The following is a 23,975-nucleotide window of genomic DNA, read 5'->3' as shown; positions in this document are numbered from 1 at the left end:
TTATAATGGCAGGAGTAACTCCAATATATGGAGTAACTCCAATATATTCTTAATGAGGCTCTTTAAAGTATTTGAAGTGAAGGAAAAAAAAGTTGTAAAGAGAAGCACAAAAACATCTTATTTCTGTTTAATCATAGATAATTGTCCTTCCATTGACCTTTAAACAAAAATAAATTTCAGCATCCAGCTCCTTATTTTTGAAAATTATTTTAACAAACAGACACTTACCTGTTGCAACATGACGTCCCATTCCAAATATGGCATAGACAATGACAGGGAAGAAAGATCCATATAAACCAAAAACTGGATGGACTGAAGACAGAATAGCAAAGGCCAGCCCTGTAGAAAGTTAAATAGAATTACTTCACTGTATGAAGATAAAACTGTTCTGTTCTCTTTGTTGTTTTTTATTTTTATGAGGAAATGTCTACAGTTTTATTAAGAGCAGAAAAAAAATCATCTTCATTTATTAAAACCTAGATTACAAGTGAACTACTGTAAAATAAGGATCAGAAAGAACTGTGGAAGGTTTTTCATTTCATCATCAAAATCCCCATATCCTACCATGTGTCCAAGTTGCCTCCATCAGTGGTTCCAAACCTCTTTTAATAGCCAGGCCTCACAGGAGGAGGCAGCATTGTTTCACCCCCACCCTCACAAACATGGGTTTGAGATTGCCAGGTCTCCAGGCAATGGGATGGTTATTTCTTACAAATACTTCAAAACCTGTAATTTTGGTTTGGATGGAGCCCCTTCAGTCTGCTTTCTTCTAATTTCTTAAACAAAAAAATATTCCAGAGTTCATCCTCTTTAGGTGCCTGGGGTTTTTAAGCCTTTAAATATTAACATTTCTTTCATCGTGTAAAGCTGTCAGTTCAGAAACAGAAAGTATTTGACTTTCATGTTGAGATGGAAAACAAACTGAATTGGTTAGGGTTTAACTTTATAGACTTACTAATTACCTTCACCACTTAGCTATAGAGGACAGCATCCATCCTTTTCCTAGAAAATCTCGGAATACGACAAGAACTCATCTTTCAACAGAGACACTCGTGCAAAGCAGCAGATTTGGTTGCTGTTCAACTCAGGATACCTAAGATAGCAAGTCAGACGGCACTGACTTCTTGCAAGTCATCAGAAGGAGACTCCCCAGACTGTGCTTCAGATCTGCAGGCTCTACTGCCATTTCACAGCTCTTACTACTGGAAACTAAGAAGGAGAACTTGCCCTGCACAGTTGCTCCATTAATTTTGGGGAATCATGCAGTCTGGAAGAAAGGACTGGCCTGTGTAACACACAAGATGCCTTTCTGAAATTCCCCTTCAACCTGAGTGTTCTCACAAGCCTAGGACAGACGTGTGTGCACTGGGAGAATGACCATGTGCAGTCTGGGACAGAGGTGATTCAGATCTGTGGAATGGAGTTGCCTTCTGTGTTCATTTGAGATCTCCAAAGAAAACTAAATGTGTAGGATTAATTGTTCTCACCAAGCTTTCCTAACTGCTCCAGAAAGCATTCTTTACCTGAAATGTTGGTGTTATGGGGCTTTAACAATATGGAGAGTGCCAAAGAATGTCTTTGTTTATGGGCTTTCAGAGGCAGTTCTGAATATTTTTATTCAAAATCTCCTTCTTAAATTTTCATTTGAGTCTGTAACAAAGTGCACATGGTGGGGGGAGGCAAGAAAATGCCAAAAGATCAGAAGTGTCAAGTTCTCAGTGAAGCAGTTCATCTGTTCTTAGAAAAACCTCACTATGCAGATTTTGCTGATATGAATCCTACATGAATCATTTTCATCCACATTGTGCTCAGCAAAGTAGCACTATCAATTATGACTTGGAAATGAGATATTTTAATGTGTTTAGACTTCTTTTAAACAGAAATGGACTTGGTTGCTTTTCAGCCAATTCATCTAGTGCAATTAGTGCATCTACTGATAGCCACTTCTGCATTTTTCTCTTAGCACAGCATTATCATAAACCAGAAAGATCTTTGAAATTGTAGTGTGATATCTATGTTCACATGATCAATAGAGGTAGAAGGAGATTCTGACCCAAGAGCAACACAGAAGGGTGTGCCTGAGGAGAATAAAAACAGCACAGGAGAGAACTGCATGACCCTGTCCAGACAAAATTGAGCATGGAGGAGGGGGGGGGAAATAGAGAATAGGAGAAAGAATGTTTTAAAGCTTGTTTAACGCTGGAAAGCTCTTCCATTATAACCATTTTATGAACAAAACCAAAAGGAAACAAAAAATTTGGAACTAATTCATTAGTTGAATACTACTCACACAGATATTCCAACATTTCAACAAAGCATTTTGCAAGGCTAATTTATTTCACTCTCTAAAAAGTAAAGGAATCGGAAGAATCAGTATAACTTCAGCCTCATTTTAGTTATAGCAACATAATTGAAATGAATTTACCTGTCTGTGTGGACAAGCATAAGGGAAATACACAAGTTTCAGTACTGAATGCCGAGCAAGCTATGTACTTTAGAAGATTTTTGGGAAGGGCCTGTAAATCCTGGTTATGGTTATAAATCCAGATTATCTGCTGTTGATAAATATCACTTGTTTACAGGCAGATAATCTGAACTTAAATTCAGCTCTTGTTTTTCTCCATTTCTCACTTAGACCTTTCACATTCTTTTATATTAAGTTTCTAGAAGCAGTGTGTCATTGTTCTCATAGAGAGGTCATTGCAATCAGGACAGAGCTAAAATTACCAATCTTTGACTTGAGTCCTGGCTCTGTTCGTTAGGTTTTTACTCCCATTACTGAAGCATGTCACTTACTGAAGTGTGTAAGAACAGACAGCCATTATAAAATAGAATTAGTAAAGACTTCAGGCTTTCTGATTAGGCATCAAATGTTCTAAAGGTTAAAATACTTTTTCAAGATGTAATCAGTAGTATATTTCAGCTTATTTCATTAATTTTCATATTAAACTTCACTGCAGTGCATTCCATGTGCTCAAGAGCTTTCCTGTCAAAAGACAGGAAACATTATTTTTTCATTCCAAACAGTAATACTTAAAAGAAATAGATCATAAAGTAAGGATCTCACATAATCTTCATTGGTAATATGGAGAAGCCCCCATGGCAGTGACATTAAGGTTTTCATATAAGAATACAAATTCCATGAAAAGAAATGCAAACAAATATTGAACAGTAAGTTTGGATACAGTACATTAATATTGCTTGTTTTAACTACCTCCTTATCATAAGATAACATTGTGGGACACACTTTCACCGAAAACCATAGCCTGTGACTAGCACCAGGTGCTTAACAATCCTCTGGCACGCCACTCTGAAAAGCAAGCGATGTTCCCCACTGTTAATCAGTGTCAAATGCAAGTAACTACAAAATAACAAGCTTGATACAAAGAGAAACAAGGCCATCTCTGACCACAGGAGAAGCGTCTCAGTTTAAGTTGGTAGTTCGTGCTGATTAGACTAGTGCCAAAAGTACAGCAATAAAAAAATAATTCGCATAGGAAAAAGAGCTGTGAATCACCAGAGTATGGTCAACTTGTTAACAATTTTCTGCATCTGGAAATATGCTCCTGACACATACATCTATTCTGAGGAAAGCTCTACCATGTCTTTTGGAAATACTAGGTACAAACCAGAAATTAACTGAAGAAGCAGGAAAAGTATTAAGCCTATAATTAATTTGAGGAATATCAACATTAGTAGCATTTAGTATTTACTGTAAAAAGCTATATATTTTAAAAGTCTTTCTGATAGAGTGTATATTCAAATAACTTTCTGTAATTGTAACCTTTTACTCTTAAATGTGACTATACTAAGCTGGTCAGACCCAGGTTTATGGAACCCTAAATGACACTAATTCATCTTATCCCACTCAAAAATGCTATCTGCAGTTGTGGTCACTCTCTGATGCTTCAGAAAAATACAATTTCTATATTTTTTCATTAAGCTGAACTATGAAGTATAAAAGGTATTTCTGAGGATGCCCTAAAATGTAGAATTGACACATATTTAATGATGCTCCTATCAATGCTTCTTGGAGAACTAACAAATTAGACAACCAATGAGTCGTATCCCAGGCTTTAATTTCTAACTCCAGGATAGCTAATTTCTATTGAAGAAAAAAACAACCCACCACAGGAAAAAAAAAATTTATATCATATTTCATAACAGTTTTCCTACACAAACCTACAGTTCTGGAGGGTTCTTTGACAATGGCTATTTTGTAAAAGCTTTTAACACAAAATGATCCTCTGGAAATAGTGTCATTTACCTCCAAAAACTGGGAAGCTCAGTATCAGTTCTCTCAATGCACATTCATGCTTGCAAGACCTCTGTTACATAATGGCCCCATTTGCTGGGCCTACACAAGTGGATTGTACCTTCTGTCTGACTTACTTTGTGACAAAGTACCCAGAGCTTAAAATCATTCCTTGGTTCTTCTGTCATTTCAAGCCTGAGGCAAATGAAGAATGTAACGACAAAATGGAAGGACAGATCCTCAAAAATGAACCAAAAATCTTTCAGAGACCGCACAACGTTGATTTGGCAACCACCCTCTTTTTTGGAGGATGCTTCAGTGCAGTTCCTTCCCATGCAACTGACTCCTTCAGCCAGGTGAGAGTTAAACACCTCAGCTCTGTTAGCCATAGTACCTGAATTCACAGTATTTCAGACTCTAAAATGCAGCTCTCTCAATGTATCACCTGACAACTACATCCAAGGTAGGTTTGAGAAAACACTGTTCTATTCTGCCACTTTACAGATCTCCACATCCTGACATTTGTATCTTAAATGTTCAAAAGGAAAATATGCAAGCATTATGGTACAAGAAACAAGTTGATGGCAGGACCCACTTATGATTTCACTATTCAAGACAGCTTGACCCTTCTGTACATAATAGAGTTTAGATACATACAAAACCAACATTAAAAATTTCTAGTGTTTTCTTTTAATAGAGCTCCTCAAGAAAAGCTATCAGTCTTGACATTAAGACCTCTTTAGGACGAATTTGACACAATATCTGAACACCACAGAGATTCTTTAAATTGTTTTACAGTGAGTTCTATGAGCTATTATCCACCAGTCAGACATAATACCTGAAGAATTCGGCCACCTCCAGAATCAACGAAGCATTTTGAAAGTGGATTATAGGTAAATCTCTCTGTATTTCAGTAAGAATAAACAGAAAATGAAGCATAAGGAGTTTCTGGCAAGCAGGTAACTATGAGGTAATATTTTGAGAAGCATCAATGCAGTGGAGAAACAAAAACCTACCATGAGAGATTACAGGCCTTAATCCAGATGAACTGGACTTTCTGAAATCCATGAAAAGGGCATTCATTTTGGCACATTGGTGGCCAAGGATCTGAACACTAACAGTTTTATGATCTGGAAGATTATATGTGGTGTCATTTCTTCCTTCAAGAATCAACATCTCCTGGGTTTCTCAGTCTCTGTCCATGGTGCTCAGGCACCCCAAGGCACAGGGATCCACGCAGCTCATCTGGTCATACAAAGATGTATGTACACCAGAGTGTACCTGGACATGAGGCCCCAGAGGAGTCAGAGGTCATCCAGAAACTGAATTCACATTTCTAGCAGTCTGTTAGACAGGTCTGTATTAGCACATGTGTAACTTGGAAGAATTTTATAGGCACTAGAAATAAAACATTGCATGCACAGCAGCCTAAGTGCCTTTCTCCTCTCCTGGAAAACTGTAAAGTATGAAACATTGTCCCACATTTACTCACTAACATGTCAAATTTCATATTCAGCTTACATCATTATTCTTTGCATAGGAGAACTATAACAGAGTTCAACTGGACACTCTTCTACAAATCATGGACTACATGGATTCTCCAATGCATTCTGCAGGAGGTTTTTCTGGCTCTGTTTCCAAATGTGCTTATTTGATTTCATCTACACATGTTATTTGTAAGCCAGATGTATATTTACAAGGCAGCTTTACCCCTTAATAAAATTATTAGCTCCAGTTAGTCAGCTCAGAGTATATTTATGTCTACATTTATGATCAGAGCCTGAAATAAACCCCCGGCAACTATCACCCTTGAGAAGACACAGCTGGGGTTCCTCCATGAAAAGCTAAGAAAAAAAAAATTATATAAGTTTTTGGCATCATGCCTTCCAAAACACTGGGCACCCATTCTGGAATGAAGAAAAGCAGTATAGTTAATTTTTTTTAATGTCAAGGTCTCCAGCCAGTGTTAAGGAATTAGTTGTTCAGCAATAAATCCAGCTCCAGATTAAATTAACTTTAATTAAAACATACAAACCACACCAAGACTCAGTGAGTTATTGTTGGGCTTGGAGAATGAAAAAAAAAAGAAGTTGGCAGAAATAACAATACTGATTTCATCAGATGCCATCTACATATTTAACTTTTAGAGGAAATATGTCTCAAGGGCCCTCCACCCTCCAAAAAAACAGCCCACCAAAATCCGCTTGAGCCAAAGCATTTCTTGTTCATGACAGGTCATAGGAAAGGCAGCAAATGTATATATAAATTCTATATGAAGCATATCCCTGAACTAGCTGCCTGCAAAAAAAATATTGTTTTTTAGACTACAAACACTGACATCACTGCAATCTGATAAATTTGAAAGTCCAAACTTTACACCCTCATGCTTCCAATAGGCAGCTTTTGAGTACATGCAATATAGCACACAGAAAAATGTTTATTTCAAAAGAAACAGAATAATGTTTATGAATCCACAAACTTAGCAAGAAAAGATAGAATCAGAAATACAGTGGCAGTATTTTAGTTTTGAAACTCCCACACATTTTTCTTAACTTTCTAATAGATACACACAAGTTCAAAACTTCAATTTTTTTTGAGCAGCAGCAGATATTGGAAGGGAGCATAAACTTATGAAGACCCTCCCTTGTGGTCTGCTCCCCCTCAGCCAAACATGTAATTTAGCACATCTGTGAATGGAATTATGTGATAAGGAGATCCATCTTCTTACCCCAGTATTTGAATGCAATATTTTTAGAACTACTTCCAGTTTTAAATCTAAACATATTCATGTTACTTTGTTTTCATTTCTCCATGTGCTGCAACCGTCTTTTAATTAGCCTTTCCTGATAAGGAAAAAACCTTCCAGGTTTTAATTAACCTCTCTGAGCCATTTAAGTTTTCTCCCAAATATAATCTCTGTTTTTCTGCTCCTTCTCCTAGCCTTTTATTCTGCTGAGATCATCTTCCATGAACAGAGGCAACCGAAACAACACACTATATTTGTGATAATGGATCAACAGACAGCACTACCAGTGGTCATCACCTTCTTTGCACCTCCTAACTCACACAGCAGCCCATGTTTTTTTCAAATAGGGTAATCATTTTCCAACACATCATTAAAACTACCTCTAACTGAGAGCAGCAGCAGATTTGTCTTTAGAAGCCATACATAAATCTGAAACAAAACCCACCAGCTGTCCTAGAGTCCTGCTTCAGAATTGCATAGCTGAATTAATCACTCTGGTATCCCTTATTGCTCTACATGTATATATTTTTTTCATTAGCATTATTATTCTTATAATTATAATTATTATTACTAAAGAGATATACAACTCTATGGCTTGCATCTGGTCCAGTCCCTCATCTGCAATACAGACTTGTAACTGGGGTACAACACTAAGCTCACTAGCAATCACAGAATATAATTCCAAATTGGACAGAATCATTTAGGGCACGTCTTACCAGATCCACAATGAAACCCATCTAGTTTTTCAGAATCCTGAGACGGTGATTACCCAACTCAGCCTTCAGTCTGAATGTGTTTCATTTTCTCTGTTTGCTATCAGTTATATATCCATGTGCTTGACCACTTCCCACATGGCAAAGTCATCATCCTTCAGGAAGCTGAAGTTTCAAAGTTCTAATTTTGCACTGAGGCTTCCATTCAGATCAAATACTTCAGTAGAATGTATCATGCCTTTGTTTTGTACTCATCTTTTTGAAGGCTGGAAAAACATTTGTAGGTTTGGGGTTTTTTGGAAGGGTCTAACTCAATTGCAATGTTGGACATTCATATCAGTAGCAAACTACTGAAACCTGAATTCTTCGCACCCTAAACTCTCAATGTAGTATTGCATAAGTCATTTCTCTGTTTCAAGCAAAAGTATTTTTGTGTGTTTAATTTCCCTACCCATATATTTTTCTATTATTGGACAGGAGCTCTAAATTGTTATAATGAAAAGTGCAGGATGTAAGTATTATCATCACCCAGAAAATTACCAAAAAATAGAATTTAAGTCATATATTTGTGTAAGCAGGACCCTCTCTGATCATTAATGGCTTGAAGATGAGGTTTATAATTATCAAAACCTCAGGAGAGATCTTGGAAAAAGCTTGGGGAGAAGGGTTGACGTCGTCTGAAGTTAGGTACCTACATTAGGCATTTACATCCAGAAAGAGTAAGGCAACTTCAGATGTTATGCAGAGCACTTAATTTTCACAGCATGTCATGACCAAAATGCTTCAGACACATTTGTGTCCCCTACCTGTATAGAGAACATAAATAAGTTGCATACACTAAAATATATATCCAAGCAGACTAACTTGGGGAATAATTCCTCTGGCAATTAACTCAGCTGCATGACAGAGGATCTGTTTTATAAACTTTTTCATGAAAACTTGGCTTTACTTCTGTTACATTCAGGGACATTCAGGGAAGCTTATTGATGGGTCATGGTACTAACTACTTGCTTTCTATATGCTAGCCTTTGTGAGCAGTGTGCAGTTCTGCCCAGGAAAAAAAACCAAACAAACGAGCAAAAAACAAACCACAAACCCCACATTCTAAATAGCAAAATACTGAGGTATGACTGCCAACCAATATACACTGCAAAATTTAAATCCTGAGGCACAAAGCTATTTGTTTGAAAAGACAAGACTGAAGAAGGATAACAAAGTGGATTAATGATAGATGGACCAAGAGCTTGGTAATGAATAAATAATGTCAGGAAAGATCACCTATGAAAGGCCTTGAAAGTAAAGATGATTTTATTGCTTGGTGCAATAAAAGTTACCACTGTGAAAATAGGCTAAGCAGCTGCACTCTGAAGAGATATGATGGGACTATAGCACATATTCAGAAGGCTACAGAAAAAACATGATGACAGTTATATGAGATTTAGCTACATGGAAAGACTGCATCAAAATGCACCTTAATTTTACCATGTAAGGAAACCAAGAAAAATTCAGACCCAGGCTGAACAAAGTATTCTTCTTATATGAGTATGGGGTGACCATGTCACATGAAAAAACCACAAATAACTCTGTTATTATTGTGACAGATCAATGGATGAATTACAGAAAAGACAACAGTAAGACCTGCCTTTAGCCATGTTAAACATGAATTGTTTATTACCCACAATGCCACGGATATCATGGTTAAGACACCTAAACTTTGATGTCTGCCTCATCAGTGTCTACATCTGAGCCAATCCCGTTACACTCAGAGGAAATCTTATTAATATAATTAATCAACCTTAACAAAGCAGATGGTTAGATTTAGTCAGATGAATCACGCCTGTGGTGGGTTGATTCTAGCCAGCAGTTAAGTACCCAGTCAGCCACTCACTCACTCACTTACTCCTCCTCAAAGGATGGGGGAGAGAATCAAAAAAGCAAAAGTGAGAAAACTTGTCAGTCAAGATAGACAACTTAATAAGTGAATGAAAGAAAAGAAAAAAAGTGATGTAAACACAGTCATTCACCACCTCTCACAAGCATAGAATCACAGAATAAGCTGAGTGGGAAGGGATCCATAAAGATTGTCCAGTCCAACTCCTGGCCCTGCACAGGACACCCCAAGAGTCACACCATGTGCCTGAGAGTGTTGTCCAAATGCTTCTTGAATGCTGTCAGGCTTGGTGCTGTGACCACTGCCCTGGGGAGCCTGTTCCATTCCCAAACACCCCCTGGGTGAAGAATCTTTCCCTGATATCCAACCTAAACCCCTCCTCAGTTTCCTCAAGTCCTGTCACTGGTCACCAGAGAGAAGAGATCAGTACCTGCCTCTCCACCTCCCCTCATGAGGATGTTGAGGTCTCCTCTTCTCCAGGCTGAACAGACCAAGTGACCTCAGCTGCTCCTCATTCAGCTTCCCATCAAGACTCTTCACCATCCTTGTTACCCTCCTTTGGATGTTCTCTAATTTAATGTTCATTAACTCTTACAAACTAAGTCTTCATTGACCAGTGAAGAATACAAAAGCAGCTTGCTGAGAAGTACTTACCTGCACTGCAGACCTTTTGTTTTCCATTTCAATTTGGAAAGGAAAAAAAAGATTAGGCATTTATGGGACATCTACAGGGATCTAGGAATTGAATTTGTTTGCAAGGATGAGGGATACAGAATTAAGTGGAAAGAAGAATCTTCATAGAATCACTGTTGATGGGGTATTAATAAGTTTTAAAGGGAAATGGAAGAGAGCAATGAATGCTAATCCAAAAAGAAAATTAGGGATTTATTTTGTTAATTTAGAGACATCTTGTTCTGGTCCATCAATAACAGATTTTTGAGAAATTTTTGAGATAAATTATGTAGTGATTACCAAAACATAAAAGTTCAAATTTCTTAACTTCCTATTACAGCATATAGCAAAATTCAAGACTGGATCATGATGTTCATTTTAGATGCAAAGATTATTTTTTCAACCTTAGGTATCAAAGCAAGAATAAGGATTCTATGTCAGCATTATTGAATTATAGTTGGAACTAATATTAAATAGCTGGAACTGATGAAGCCTGATTTCCTTTACTGGTTTTGACTTGTAGCTGACTGACTTTGCAGTCTGAGACTGCAAGACCAGCTGAGCCTTTCCACCAACTGGTGTATTTGCAAGGGTTTTGGGGTTTTTTTGTTAGAACTTGTAGGGTCTTGTTCCTATGTGATATTTTCATAAAATTTTTAGAAACATAACTATCTGTGACACTTCTTTCTCCATATTCTGTGGGAGTAGATAAAGGACTCTAAAACTAGAGGAAACATACAGAGACAATAAAAGTATTGTCTCAATAGGTAAACAGGATATAAGAGTTCAGCAGTGAATTTTGGGGCTCCTGAATTAATATTTATTTGTCATTTTTAGCAAATAATGAAACAACTGTAGGAACACTGCAGAATGACTCTTTGATTTCAGCAATGACTCTTTCATCACAAATGCCAAGCAGCACATCATGATAATCCCTTGTCTTTCCTTCCCATCTCACTCTACTCCTTGGTCTCCTCTCCCCCAGCCCAGTTTTGTTGCTTTCACTATGACACAGTAAGGACAGCGACTTTCATCTTTTCTTCCTCACTATACAAAGGGAAACCAGCAATTTTATCTAAATTTAGATTAGAAGATGGAAGACAAACACATTACACCAGATTGGAGCAGCTGCCAACCTGAATAGTCTGAATATGACCAATGCCAGATGAGTAAGAAATCCCACAGAAGGAAATTGTGAAAAATGCAGCTCATTTGGAAGGCCTTTCTTAATTATTTTCAGCCTACTGGACTGCTCTCTACTCTGGAGTTTGCAGCTTTCATCACTCAGAAAACTGTTGCATACAAATACAGCTGTACATTTTTCCAAATACCTTCGTAACTCAAGTTTATTTCCTTATACTTGAATTTGCTTAAACCTGTTGCTGAGGTTGACACTATGCTCAACAAGTCAATTATCACTGGTTGCCTTTTTTCCCTGCTATTATTAGAATTTCTGCCTTTCATTTCATTACAAAATTTCTTGGTTTATCTTGTGGGTAGAAGGAAACAGTCACAATAGGACCTCTCAAAATATGTGGGTTTTTTGCTTTGTGCTATATAACAAATGGAACATTTTTTCATGCATGAAATCTTTCTGTGGAAATATCAGGATAGTTCTGGTAACTGGAATGCTTACAACACTAGGGAAAGAGCTAATATCTTGCATTCAAATTAAAGCACCACAAACATGATGAAATGCTTCTGTCTCTAACTCTCCTCCTATTTCATCCCCTAAAATAATTCTGAAATCTTGAGAAGCAGCAAGCAGAGAAAGAAAAAACAGATCAGCAGGAGGAAAGGGTTTCAATCAATTTCTTTTTAAACAGCATAAAATAAGGATAATATTGTTTCTAGAGAATTTAAAAATAATCTAGAAAACACAAACCTGTATTTTTTGTCTTCACTGGATCTTTGTAAATTTATCTGTTACATTAAACGACTTCTTGGTACAAGACTCAAACACGAAAATCCTGGCTAAAACTATCAACACTGCAGAAATGCTGTTTAATGTAGCATTTTTTATGAATTTCAACATAGTGTTATTAGCACCATTTTAATTACAATTGTTGTATACACACATACCAGTGAAATTAGGTACTTTGCAGTATTAAGGTTCTTAAAGTTAAATCATGCCAGTGCAGATGTTCCTAATTACTTTAAAAGCACAAATACTGACACAAATAATTTGTTTCCAGCTCCAGCATAACTCAATTAAAGGAGTGTTTATAATTTAACATGAATGATAGTTAAGCATACCTAATATGGAAGATTGTTAAGAAATAATACATGTCATTCAAATGAAGGAATGTGCTAAAGTTCATCTGAGATAAGAAGCTGTGATTTGTCTGAGATAAATATAAGATAATGTCATAAGAAGGTGACACTATCAAAGACACAGCAGAAACTGACAAAAGCATTTATTTCCTAGTACCAATCACTTTACTAAGCAAGATGACTGGAACTTAAGCTTTCTGCAGGTCATTGTGCAGGGTTTGAAGAGTTTTTCCTTTTCCTTCTTTTTTTTTCCTTTCTTATTTTTTTTAAGCTGTAAAATGGAATCTAGCTCCACCCCTACTTTGTATTGCTTCTTGAAAAGAGGTGTGGTAGGTAATGCAACACAGCATTAAATCAGCACACAAGCTATGGATGCCGCAGATCCTCTCCCTGGATAATGTCTCTGGCAGGAACATTCTTTATGCACAGAAAGTTGTGAATTTTTCCTGTTGTGTTTTGGAATTTTGCAGGTAATAGTATCATGCATTTGTTTCTTCCAGAATAGCATATCTTACAGTGCAATTATCATTTAGTTATATTTTGTTTTCCATGTGAAATAGAGAAAAAAGTGGTCATTTAACTGATAAAACATTATATATTACCATATCCTGTATGAATAGAGTTACTGCTCTCTCACCTTCCATATTAAATGTTTGAAAAATTGTCAAAGGTATGGGATAAATAGTAAAGGTCCCCAGAATTTAACTACAGTAACACAATGCATTTCTATCCACATTTGCACATCCATTCTATACATGAGTTAAGACTATATATTTTTCCTTATATTTTTATTTAGATCCAATCAACATTAGATATGACCAGAAAAACTTAAAATACTAATCTGAAATGAGTTAACTGTACCTTGAGTCACCTGTTGGATGGCTAACATCATCCCAGACACTGTATCAGGAACCAAATTTTCCTTCCAGTTGTAGACAGGCACCCATTTCAAGATAGGCAGCCTTCTCATACACCAGGTTTTGATATCTTCAAAGCGAACAGCCTGGATCTTCCTCCAGACTGTGCTTCTTTTCCTTTTTCCCCCTGTCATCATTTCTACCCCACAAAAGCAGTGCCTCTGTCAGGAGAGTGCACAGTTGAGGAATCACCCTGATCTGTGTCAGCCTCCAGTTTTCTTCTGAGATTTTTCAGTTCCAAAACTACAGAGAAAAAAAAATGAACAGAAGCACTTAAGATTTCTGCAGCTGTTCTGTAACTATACTCAATGAAAACACTTATTAAGCGCTTCAATCATATAAACAGCTACATTAAATGCAAGAACTCTCTACAAAAAAGATCACATTTTCTGCTGTTTGCAAAAATTTGGTCTAGTCTCACGTTAGTTTGTAATTCTTTCCAGTAACTTCCCGCTTTATATCCCTGTAATGCTTGTGCTTTTGGCCTCATTCCAGTGGCAAAATGAGGTATTACTGGGTGTGTGTGTGATATAGGCTGGGCTATGCTAATCTGAGCAAGAAGTGCCCAGCAGAGCAGGCATCTCCCTGCCAAGCCCGGGAGAGCAGCCTTGTCTCTCCTGGGGGGAGCTGTTCTAGCCGCAGGCGGAAGGCATTAAGACCTCAGCAAAGCTCGTGCTAGAAGACTTGTCTTACTCCACCAACATTTTGTCTTCTAAATTACAGTAAAGAGCTTATTTATGTAGTAAATGCAGAACATCAGGTAGCAATAAGTCCTACTGGAAACATACACAGACTCTCTCTGTAGGCTGAAACCTCAAACTTAAGACTAATAATCTCAAAGTGCAGTGAGGGACTGCAGGGTATCGGCTTCACATGGGAAGTGCCAAAAATTCTTGTGACAATCATTCTTCTTCAAAGCTAGTCCTTTCTGCTCTTGGCTGTCCACTCAGCAAAGGCTCTCTCAGCACAGACAGTTCACCAAGTAACATTTGTTCTGGTAATAACGTCATGCACCTTGTGTATGATACAAAGTGCTCAGACACAAAGAGATAAGGGCATGGAAGAGCTTCAAATGTGCAGGCATTTAAATGCCTTGACTGATATGGAACAAGGACACAGTAAGCTTTCCTCTAAGTTTTCTGTATCTCTGGATGGCAAAGAAATTTAAGTTGAAATGCAAGATCCATCATATGGGTGAAGTGTCTTCCACTGTTCTGCAGTAAGCAATAAAAATAAATATATTTTTAAATATTTCCATTTTTTAAAATAGAAATTAATTTACATTTTATTGTTTAGACTAAGGCAACTAAAACTGAAGCATTTTCCATCCAAAACAGCTTTAGAAAAATGAGATTGCTTCCAAATGCAACAGGTAGCCTGGCACAAGGACAAATGCATCACAGTTAATTCTACTGAGTGACATTCAGCTGATGTCCATAACTGTGTCCCATAGCAGTGCAAAGGCAAAAAAGAAACAAGAAAGAGAAGGAAAGAATGTCTGAGACAGACCCTCACTTATAAGTATTCCTGGCATACTTATTCTTTGCCCCGTCCACTCATTAAAAACATACACTTTTTAAAGACAGGTAGTCTTACTTCTGTTCATTAGATTAAACCTCTAAACATAATTTATTTTTTCTTTTTGTGGTTTGTGTTTTTGGTTATCTCTGTTTTTTAACTTCGAAGTACAGTTCAAGGACATCATAACTGAGGTGTTTATGTCTGCCAAGTGTTTCACAACACAGATCTTTCCTTACTTTCAGTAGTCAGAAGTGGACAGGAATCCTTACAGCTACAGTGAGAGCTACTCAGCAGTCAGGTGCTGCTTAGTTTTGATGAAATGTTCAGTACCTCTAACTATAACAGTATTTACCGTGAAATAAAAATCAAAATACATTTATACACATAAATATGCATGTGCAAAAACATACCCAAATATAGATACTTGTGTAAAAGAGCCTAGCCTCTTTTTTTTTTTTAATCATGTTTTGCTAGAAGCTCTGAGTATTCTGAAACAGGCAAAAAAAAACCACTGTAGGAAACCAAAGAACCATTGCTAAACACACAAGAACATATTATCCTTTCCTCAACCTTCATGCACCAAAATGCTGAAGATGTTTGAAAAAGTCTGTAATTGAGATTTCCCCACCTCCTCATTGAAGATTCAGTAAAACTGGACCGTTTTCATCAATCCCAGATTAGTACCTGAACTCCTAGGATTAGCATTTGTCCCCCACCGACAACAAAGTATGGTATCTCTCTGTGGTGTGTGCATGCATGAGTGCAAACATCTTACAGCTGATGTGGAATTTGTGTGGAAACTTTGTTTTACTCCAACAATTGTTTTGATAAGTAAAAAACTGCATTATCCATAAATCTGAAGTTGATAATGCTGTCACTATTGAAAAATATTGTTCATTGTAACTCTGAAATTAATAAAGTACTCTTAGCAATGACACAAAGCAACATTTCATTCACAAACCCCCAAAGAAATCAAGGTTTTTAAGGAAAACTGATGCCTAGGTATGTGTGACAACAAGCCTATACCTCACTACACAATATTGCAACCTTCAAATCTTAAAGAAACATAAAAACCCGTCTACTTTCCTAGAACACATCAGTATCCTAATGGAAACACATTGTATCACACACACAATGTTGAAAATTTTTCCCATCAGCTGGATTTTGTTAGTTATAAATCTTTAATCTATGCACTCCCAGACTTTGCAGGGTTTTCATAGGCTCAATTGTATAATGATGTACCTGAGCTATCAGAATTATGCGACCCTCTCCTGCTCTGAAACAAGTGCATAAAGCTTCATTTTCTGGAACACCAAAGGATAAGCATGAGGAAAATTTACTACATTTAAGTCAGTGTATTCATACACACTGTTGTAATATTAGATGTTTCACAATTAGCTTTTTTGATAATCTTATAGAAGTAAAATCTGTTTATAAGTGATTACATAGTTGTTTGTTTGTTTGATCTGGAAATGCATAAAAATATAATTCTAGTAGAATATTTAAGTACAATGCTAAAAAGATAATTACCATAAGTCAAAAATTTAGAATACAGGTAGTATAGAGAAGGAGATATTTATTGCATCACAGATCAGATATGGTGGGCTTTTAAAACCTGGTTTACAACAGGTTCCAAAAATAAATAGGGCAAGCTCTGTGGGGACAGACTATATTTTCATCAGCTCCTCTAACGTTTGCATATATGGAAAGTTTGCATACATGGTGGATATGTGAGGAAAGGAGTTTTGATTCTCTAGCTCTGGCCTCAAGGGATTAAAAAAAAAGCCAAACTAACACCTTACTCCGACTTAGACCTCAAATGGAAAAATTTCTGGCAAACTCTGACAGAGAAGCCCTAAACCCCACTTCACATGGAAGCAGATTTTGTAGGAAATCTTTGGATTCTTGGATGAGAACTGCTTTTAGACTTCACATAAACTGGCAAGCAATTTCAAAAACTATACTTATGTTTACACATGCTCATAGAACCTAAATGAAGTTATTAACACCTAAGACAGGCATAGATGGAAATAATGGAACATACTGTGAGGTCTCCCTCACTGGAGATAATCAAGAACCATCTGGACACAATCCTGTGCCATGTTCTCTGTGACAACCCTGCTCGAGCAGGGAGGCTGGACTGGGGGATCCACTGTGGTCCCTTCCAACCTTAAACACTGTGATTCTGCAGTGTGACTTGCTCTTTGTAAGTTTTCTCAGGAAGACAGATCACTTAACTAAATACCTGCAAATATCCAGTATTAAACCAGTGTGAAATAACTAAACCTGTATTCCTGCTGATGCGCATCATTTGCTCTCCAGGAACATCCAGAGCATCCAAGTCACTTCCTCAAGTTCTCCCTTCCCTTCCTTAAAGGGAAGTAAGCACTATCATTAATCCAAAGCTACACACACCTTTCTGGCTGGCCACTGGCTAAAACATATATATGATTTAGATCTTAATATATAATGAATATATAATGATTGAGCTTTCCTCACCTTTTTATTCTGTGCAGAAATTATTTCCTGTTCACCCTTGTCCTCTATTCTGACCAACAATTTTTATGAACTCAGTTTTGGTACTGCTCTGTCAAATAAGTTAAGTATGGCTAAAGGATTTAGGTGATACTAAATGAAAGACTTAGGAAAATAAGACAGGCAAAAATCTTGGTCACATAAAGCTGGTGTCTTTAGGAACTATGGCTAAAATTCCTGGACAGATCCTATGAAAAATTTTAAGTAGTTTGACAAAGCACAACTGGACAGGAATGAAAGTCAAATTTTAAAAATGGGGTGATAGGAACTAATTTAGAGAGACCAAATTGTGCAGTTCATACATTGCAGAACACAGCATATGGGAATATTATACAAGCTAATGAAATAATAAGAGAGTGGTGACAAATACAACGCCACAAAAACAGTGATAAAAATCCACACAGTTCAAACAGCATTCCTGAACTTTGAGAATTTTTTAAAAAGTAGGGTATCAACCACATGTATTACGTAAACCTGGGTTAAACAACAACACTAGGCAGAGAAGAAGCATATGTGTAAGTATGCAAATCATTTATTTCTGATATTTAAATAACTTCCCCCCCTGAAATTCTGCTGCATCAAAGCCAGACAAAATTCACAAATTCCAAAGCTTGCCAGTTTATCTCCCACAGTTGGATCCAATGCATTTTCAGTAATAATTAACTTTAAAAGTACTCCTGATTTCAGTCACCAAATACTTGAATGTGGACCTAAACTGACAAAGATGTGATTCTTACCCTTCACAAAACAGACAAAGCTATAATCTCCATCCCTTCATCATACAGAATATTTAGGAGACTATGGGGACAGTAACATCTAGGCAACACAGAAGCTAGACATGCCTCAAAAGGCTTGGACTCTACTTAAACATCTCTGTAAACGGGCTTTTCAGCGCTTTTAAGGATGCTGCGCTAGGCAAAACTCGGTGAAGCAACACTGACATCGAGTGGCTTCTCTTGGTATTTTCCTTTGATTATTGCAGGACGCAAAAACACTGCTCCGATCTGATGCTGTGTCGCGACATGACGGGTTTTGAACTGGATAATATTAACTACATAGTTTATTAACACAGTTAGTTGAAAAACAGGTATCTGTAGCATCAAAAAAGGTTTACTCACTACATTTCAAATGTGTTCACTAGTCAGAATATTAAGACAGGAGGTCAACTGATAGATTGGCAAGGAACTGAACCATGGGAGCTCATAATGCTCAGGCACAGTCTGCTCTGAGCACATCTAATGAATGACAAAGGGAGTGTAGAACGGGAAAAATAATAGTGTAATAATGCAACCATCCTCTTAAACTCTGTTTCTGATGAGATCCTTCCAGCTGTCTCCTAATAAATTGCCATACTAATTGCCGTGCTAATGAAATTTTTAAAAAATAAATTATTAGCAAGTTGTATTAGATATTTTTAGCATATCTAAAATGAGAATAAGAAATGCAGTAGTGTCCATTTCTTATGGAAAATATCTGTGAAGAAAATGCAATTTTTCATTTCCTTTTAAGGTTGTTTCTAGCAGCTGTTTGACGATTACCTTCAAATTAGTAAAAGAGACCTTATATTTTTCCTTTTTAAACTGGGTTAAATGTCAAAGAATAGACTAGAAACAGATTTAAGCACTCTTACATTTGAGAACACATCTTAATAGCGAAAATACATGAATCTATCTACACATACACTGGCATTTAACAGAAATATTTTGTGGCAATCCCTTACCCTTGACACAGATTTGTCAGTGCAAGAGAGATGCTGTTTAAGGTTTCAACATAAAAAATGCATGTTGAAAAAATATTTAAATCACGGGCATCAGTTTCTTCATATTATTTCACTTAACCAAACGTTACGACAGAGAGAGTAAACCAGATTTTCTGATTATTGAGTGCACAAACCAGCCCACGAGCCACACAAATAAGGGAGAACTTTTCAACTTAGGAAACCAAAAAATTCAAACTCAAGTGACCCCTTCCCTTGCATATCTTACTGACTAGTTGGTGCTCAGCAGCCTGTGGAATGGAGCAGCCGCACCACAGAAGCAGATCTTCACTGATTTCAGTTCTAGCCTCGACCTCCAGAGAATGAGATTCAAAGTCTCTGCTCACTCCAGCTATCCTTTCATTTCAAATCAGTGGGTACTGAGCATTTAAGCACATCTTGAAGAATATCCATCCTAATGTCTGCGACCTAATCTGTAAGCGATGGTGCTGAGACCTGGCCCACCAGAGGCTGTGGGACACTGAGGCACAGAGGCAGCTGGGAGGGCCAGACCTGAGATCCTGTTGAAGAATAGTCAGTGCAGGTAGCTCGGGGTGCAGTGCCAGCTGAGCTCTGGGTGGCAAGAGGCCATGAACTGCAAAGGGCAGGGGACCTGTGACACCAGCCAGGTGACCTGACACTGAGAGACACAGCAGGAGCCAATGCACTGACAGGAAGATCCCAGACTATTGCACACCTAAGGTAAGGGTAAAATAGCCGCAGGTAGTCCTTTATTCAGGCTCCACTTCTTGGCACAAGCTGTTATTCTGTTGTTGCACCATGATTAAACTATTTTAAAGATCCAGAGGTCTAAGATTCTGATATGGGAAACCTGGGGTTGAGCCAGTAAGAAAACCTTGTCTGAGTGTGCGTGTAGGGAGTCATGCAGGGCACCCATCAGATCGCTGGGGCCTTCCTCTGTGAAGAGGTCTCAGTCCCAGCTCAGATGGTGGGACTGTGACTGCTTGAGTGGCTCCTGGATGGTCAGGGGGAAGTTTCCTTGACACCTCCCATGACAGGGCTCTATTTTCCCTGGAACTCCAGTGCAACAGTCTTGTAAGTTAGACAAACAGCAGATAGGCCTAAAATGTTACTATGTTCAAGAAGTGCAACCCAACAAGTTACCATTTACTTGAGTGAACACAATGTTATCAACCACGGAACATTAGGTGCTGATTTGTTATGGTTTGTCTCATGAGAGAACTCTTTGGGAACTAGTATAATGAAACAAGCATTCCTGAAGGACTTTATCTCCAGATATCCTTAGAAGCATAGAATAATTTAAGAGGGGAGGGACACCTGAAGGCCATCTCATCCAAACACTTCCTCAAAGAATGGATAACTTCAAAGCCAGATCAAGTTGCTCAGGACCTTGCTCAGGAGGGACAAACTGTTCTTGTGCTTAACCCCCTCACTGCACTCCTCTCTGTTGAGGGTTACGTCATCTTATGGCACTGGAATGAATACAAAATCACAGATTACCCGAAAATACATAACCTTTGTTCAACAGTAAGTTCTGACACTCTAAAGAGAGAGGATGTCACTATCTGAATAATCAGCAATACCTTGCCTCCAGACCCTTCCCTTCTTTTGCATCCTGTGGTAAGATATCTTATCACACTCTTTTCTCCCAGTGCAAAAACCTCTAAGTGCCTCATTTCTACTCTCTTACAACAAACTGTGGTGCTGTTAAGTATTTTAGAGAGACACATCAGTCAGTGAAGGCGTTAATCAGAAAAACCTGCAATATTAGAGTGTCCATATACTTCACTCATTAGCTTAATTTCATCCAGCTGAAACAGATACTTAATTACCTCACTGAGGAAACTAAGTTAACAGTGTATTTATAAAGCAGCATATTAATCCAGATCTGTAGGCTGTCATAATATAAATCACAGCGGTAATAGATTTTACAACACACGACAGAAAGTACAGCCATTCAAAAAGGAAAGCCTATGAAGTGTAATAATTAAAATTTAGTATTTAAGTAGCTAATATCTTCCTGCCCTCAGAGACACCAAACTGACAGAATTCCAGGATCACAGCCGAGCAAATTCCATGCAGCCTGTGGGAAAGCTAAAACAGTTCTTACAAATAGATAATCTAAAAGCATTAACATATCCACACAGTCCTTTCTTTCCTCATGGTAATTTAAAATATCTGAAAAGATGTTTTATGAGACCACTACCTTGTAGTCTGCACACTTAACAGAAACTTTCACATGAAGAATGCATAGTGGATACTGAATAAAAAAAGGGCTTACTCTTCAAACTTGAGACCAAAAAGACTTAAATGATTTTTCTCCCCAAAGCTGTTGTTTGCCAAGACTGACTTAATAATCATCAGCAAGTATACAGGAAATCCATTGCTGTTAAATTAAAGAGTAGACAAAAAGATCCGTACTAACAATAATCCAAATTGTAACATCAACTTTTACTAGCCCCAGAAATAAGCATGAAAGATATATAGAGACATAAGAACATTCATTTTCTAGATGACTTTACTACTACAAGACAGTAACCTCAGAAAAGTCTTGCAACAAACAGCTGCACTGAACTATCTTGCTTACTTCAATAAAAGTTCTCATCCTTGCCTGGGACTTAGAGACTAGACACAAACAAAATACTTAAGTTTGAAAGCATGTATTTTAAACTTCCTCATACGTGCATCCATAGGTTATAAAAATGTAATAATTCCAAATTCCAAAAGTATAGAAATAATCCAAACTAAATCTCCCAGTATACTTGCCAAGTGCCCTGAAATCAGGACTGTTGCTACTCCTTCAGCAATTTCTTCTGAAGTGTAGGAACAAAAACCACCCACTGATACACTGGTGCTGGGTAAATGAGAACACCATGACTCACATGCCAGGTGCTTAAGAATCCATTAAAATGTACTAAAAAAAAAAAAAGAAAAAAAAGAAAAAAAGAAAAAAAAAAAGAGATTGCTCTTTCATACACACCATCTAGATGAGTCTATATATTTTATTCAAAATGCCCACTACACAGATCCATATTCCCCAAGTCCCAAACCACAGTCCATTTTAATTTGCATAAAATTATGGAATAATTGAGAAGAAAAACCCAACCAAATGCTGCTACTTGTCCCTTTTATGCAACTGTGTACTATTTTATACAATTGATTATATAAAAAAGTAATGTATGATCATGCTTGTATGTTCTGGACTCTATGATTTGGACAATTTGTCCTAATCGTTACTGATCTATGTTTACAGAAAAAAAATCTCTTCTAGGTGACCTTGAACAATGCATTCTGTCTTTACAGTTCTGCCTCTTAATGCTAATTAAGATATACTCTCTTTCTCTTCTGATGTGATTGCTAATGACCTCACTGATGAAGAAAAGGCCGTAGTTTTGTAGTTTCTTAATTATCAGCTGTTACTTAAATTAGACAATATAACAATAGATAATGGTAAGTTAGATAGTCTCAGTAAACATCTCAAGGTTTTGAACATGATGCCTTTCCTGGGTCTCTAAGGCAATTATCTGCATCACACAACGTAGTATGTCTTGTTTTTCCTAGCAATATGAACGTGGCACCAGCTAGAGGGTGGAGGAGAGCTGATAAAGATGGCTGGCATACACCATTCTGGTCTGTCTGAGGGAGCAGGGATGCTCATCAGGGTGAGAGAAATGCACCACTCCTACTGAACAACTGTTGCAGAACTTTACATTTTCCCAAATAATCAATATTTGTCCTAGATAGCTCCCAACCTTATGAAGTTACCATTCTTCCTTGTCATGGAGAGGGAGTATAGACAACTGGGGTAATTCCATGCCAATTTTCTCTCCTACATACTTCAAACCCTGTATTTTTAAGGTGTATTTCCAAAACATAAACCCAGTGATTGATGCAACTTCTTCAAATACTTTTTCAAAAGTAATCAGGAAGACAGTGCTTTTCATTATACATACATTTAAAATTTTGCATAGAAACTATAAAAATCTTTATCATTGTCTCAGGCTCATTTTGTGTAATCCCATAAACAATGGGAACACAAAACCTACATGTTGCTAAAGGAATAAAATCTAAGGGATTAAATTCTCATAGCTGTTTTGGAAAGATTCCTCCTGACCCCAGTGATTGCTTAATTGACTGTGCAGTGCTTTGTTAAGTAAAAATGCACTTGAGCATATGGCTGGATAGTTTGCTGAGTCAGGTGCTTAGCAGTTGCTTTTGTTTGGTTCCTGATCTTTGCAAATGACAAAACCCTTTTTTTTTTCTTTCCCCCTCATATTTCCTTCCATTGCTACTTCTAAAATTTGGACTTTTTAGCTCTTGTGTTGCCTTTGTCTCCTCTTACACTGGTTTACAAATAAGTCTCCTCCTCTTATGCAAGACTTCTTTGTTCTGACTCCCATATTCCATACAGATATTTTCCTTCCACCCTGTTAAAACCTGTCCCCTTGTGCTCAAATGCACTGATGCAATTATTCACTGGGGGTTTCTTAATCACAGATCAGTTTCACACTTTCCCAGTTTAGAATTACTTCCTTCAAACGAATCATTCATTCAGAAATGTGCAATGTTTGTAAGTTAGACATTGGACAGAACAGTGTGTAAAATAAGGTATATATAACACAAATTTGTTGTTTCAAACTATAATTACTTGGAGTTAAATTTGCCACAGCTGAAATTGCAAGAGGACTTCACTGGAGAGAGGGCAAACTTCCT

General features: G+C 37.3%; 1 protein-coding gene across 1 annotated transcript in view; it reads right to left on the bottom strand.

The window, feature by feature from the left end:
* Positions 1 to 13,871, bottom strand: part of SLC26A7 (solute carrier family 26 member 7) — a 66,826-nt gene extending 52,955 nt beyond the window's left edge. Inside the window, exons 1-2 of the mRNA XM_010404993.3 lie at positions 13,413 to 13,871; positions 229 to 339 (exon numbers count right to left, since the gene is read on the bottom strand). Coding sequence (XP_010403295.1) covers positions 229 to 339; positions 13,413 to 13,605 — 304 coding nt within the window. The 5' untranslated portion in view covers positions 13,606 to 13,871. The remainder of the gene's footprint in view (positions 1 to 228; positions 340 to 13,412) is intronic.
* Positions 13,872 to 23,975: the final 10,104 nt, after the last annotated feature.

The sequence above is a fragment of the Corvus cornix genome, chromosome 2 (genome assembly GCF_000738735.6).
Source record: "Corvus cornix cornix isolate S_Up_H32 chromosome 2, ASM73873v5, whole genome shotgun sequence".
NCBI classification, from domain to species: Eukaryota; Metazoa; Chordata; class Aves; order Passeriformes; family Corvidae; genus Corvus; species Corvus cornix.
Note: the sequence above shows the minus strand (reverse complement) of the source record. Positions and strands in the feature narration are given on the sequence as shown.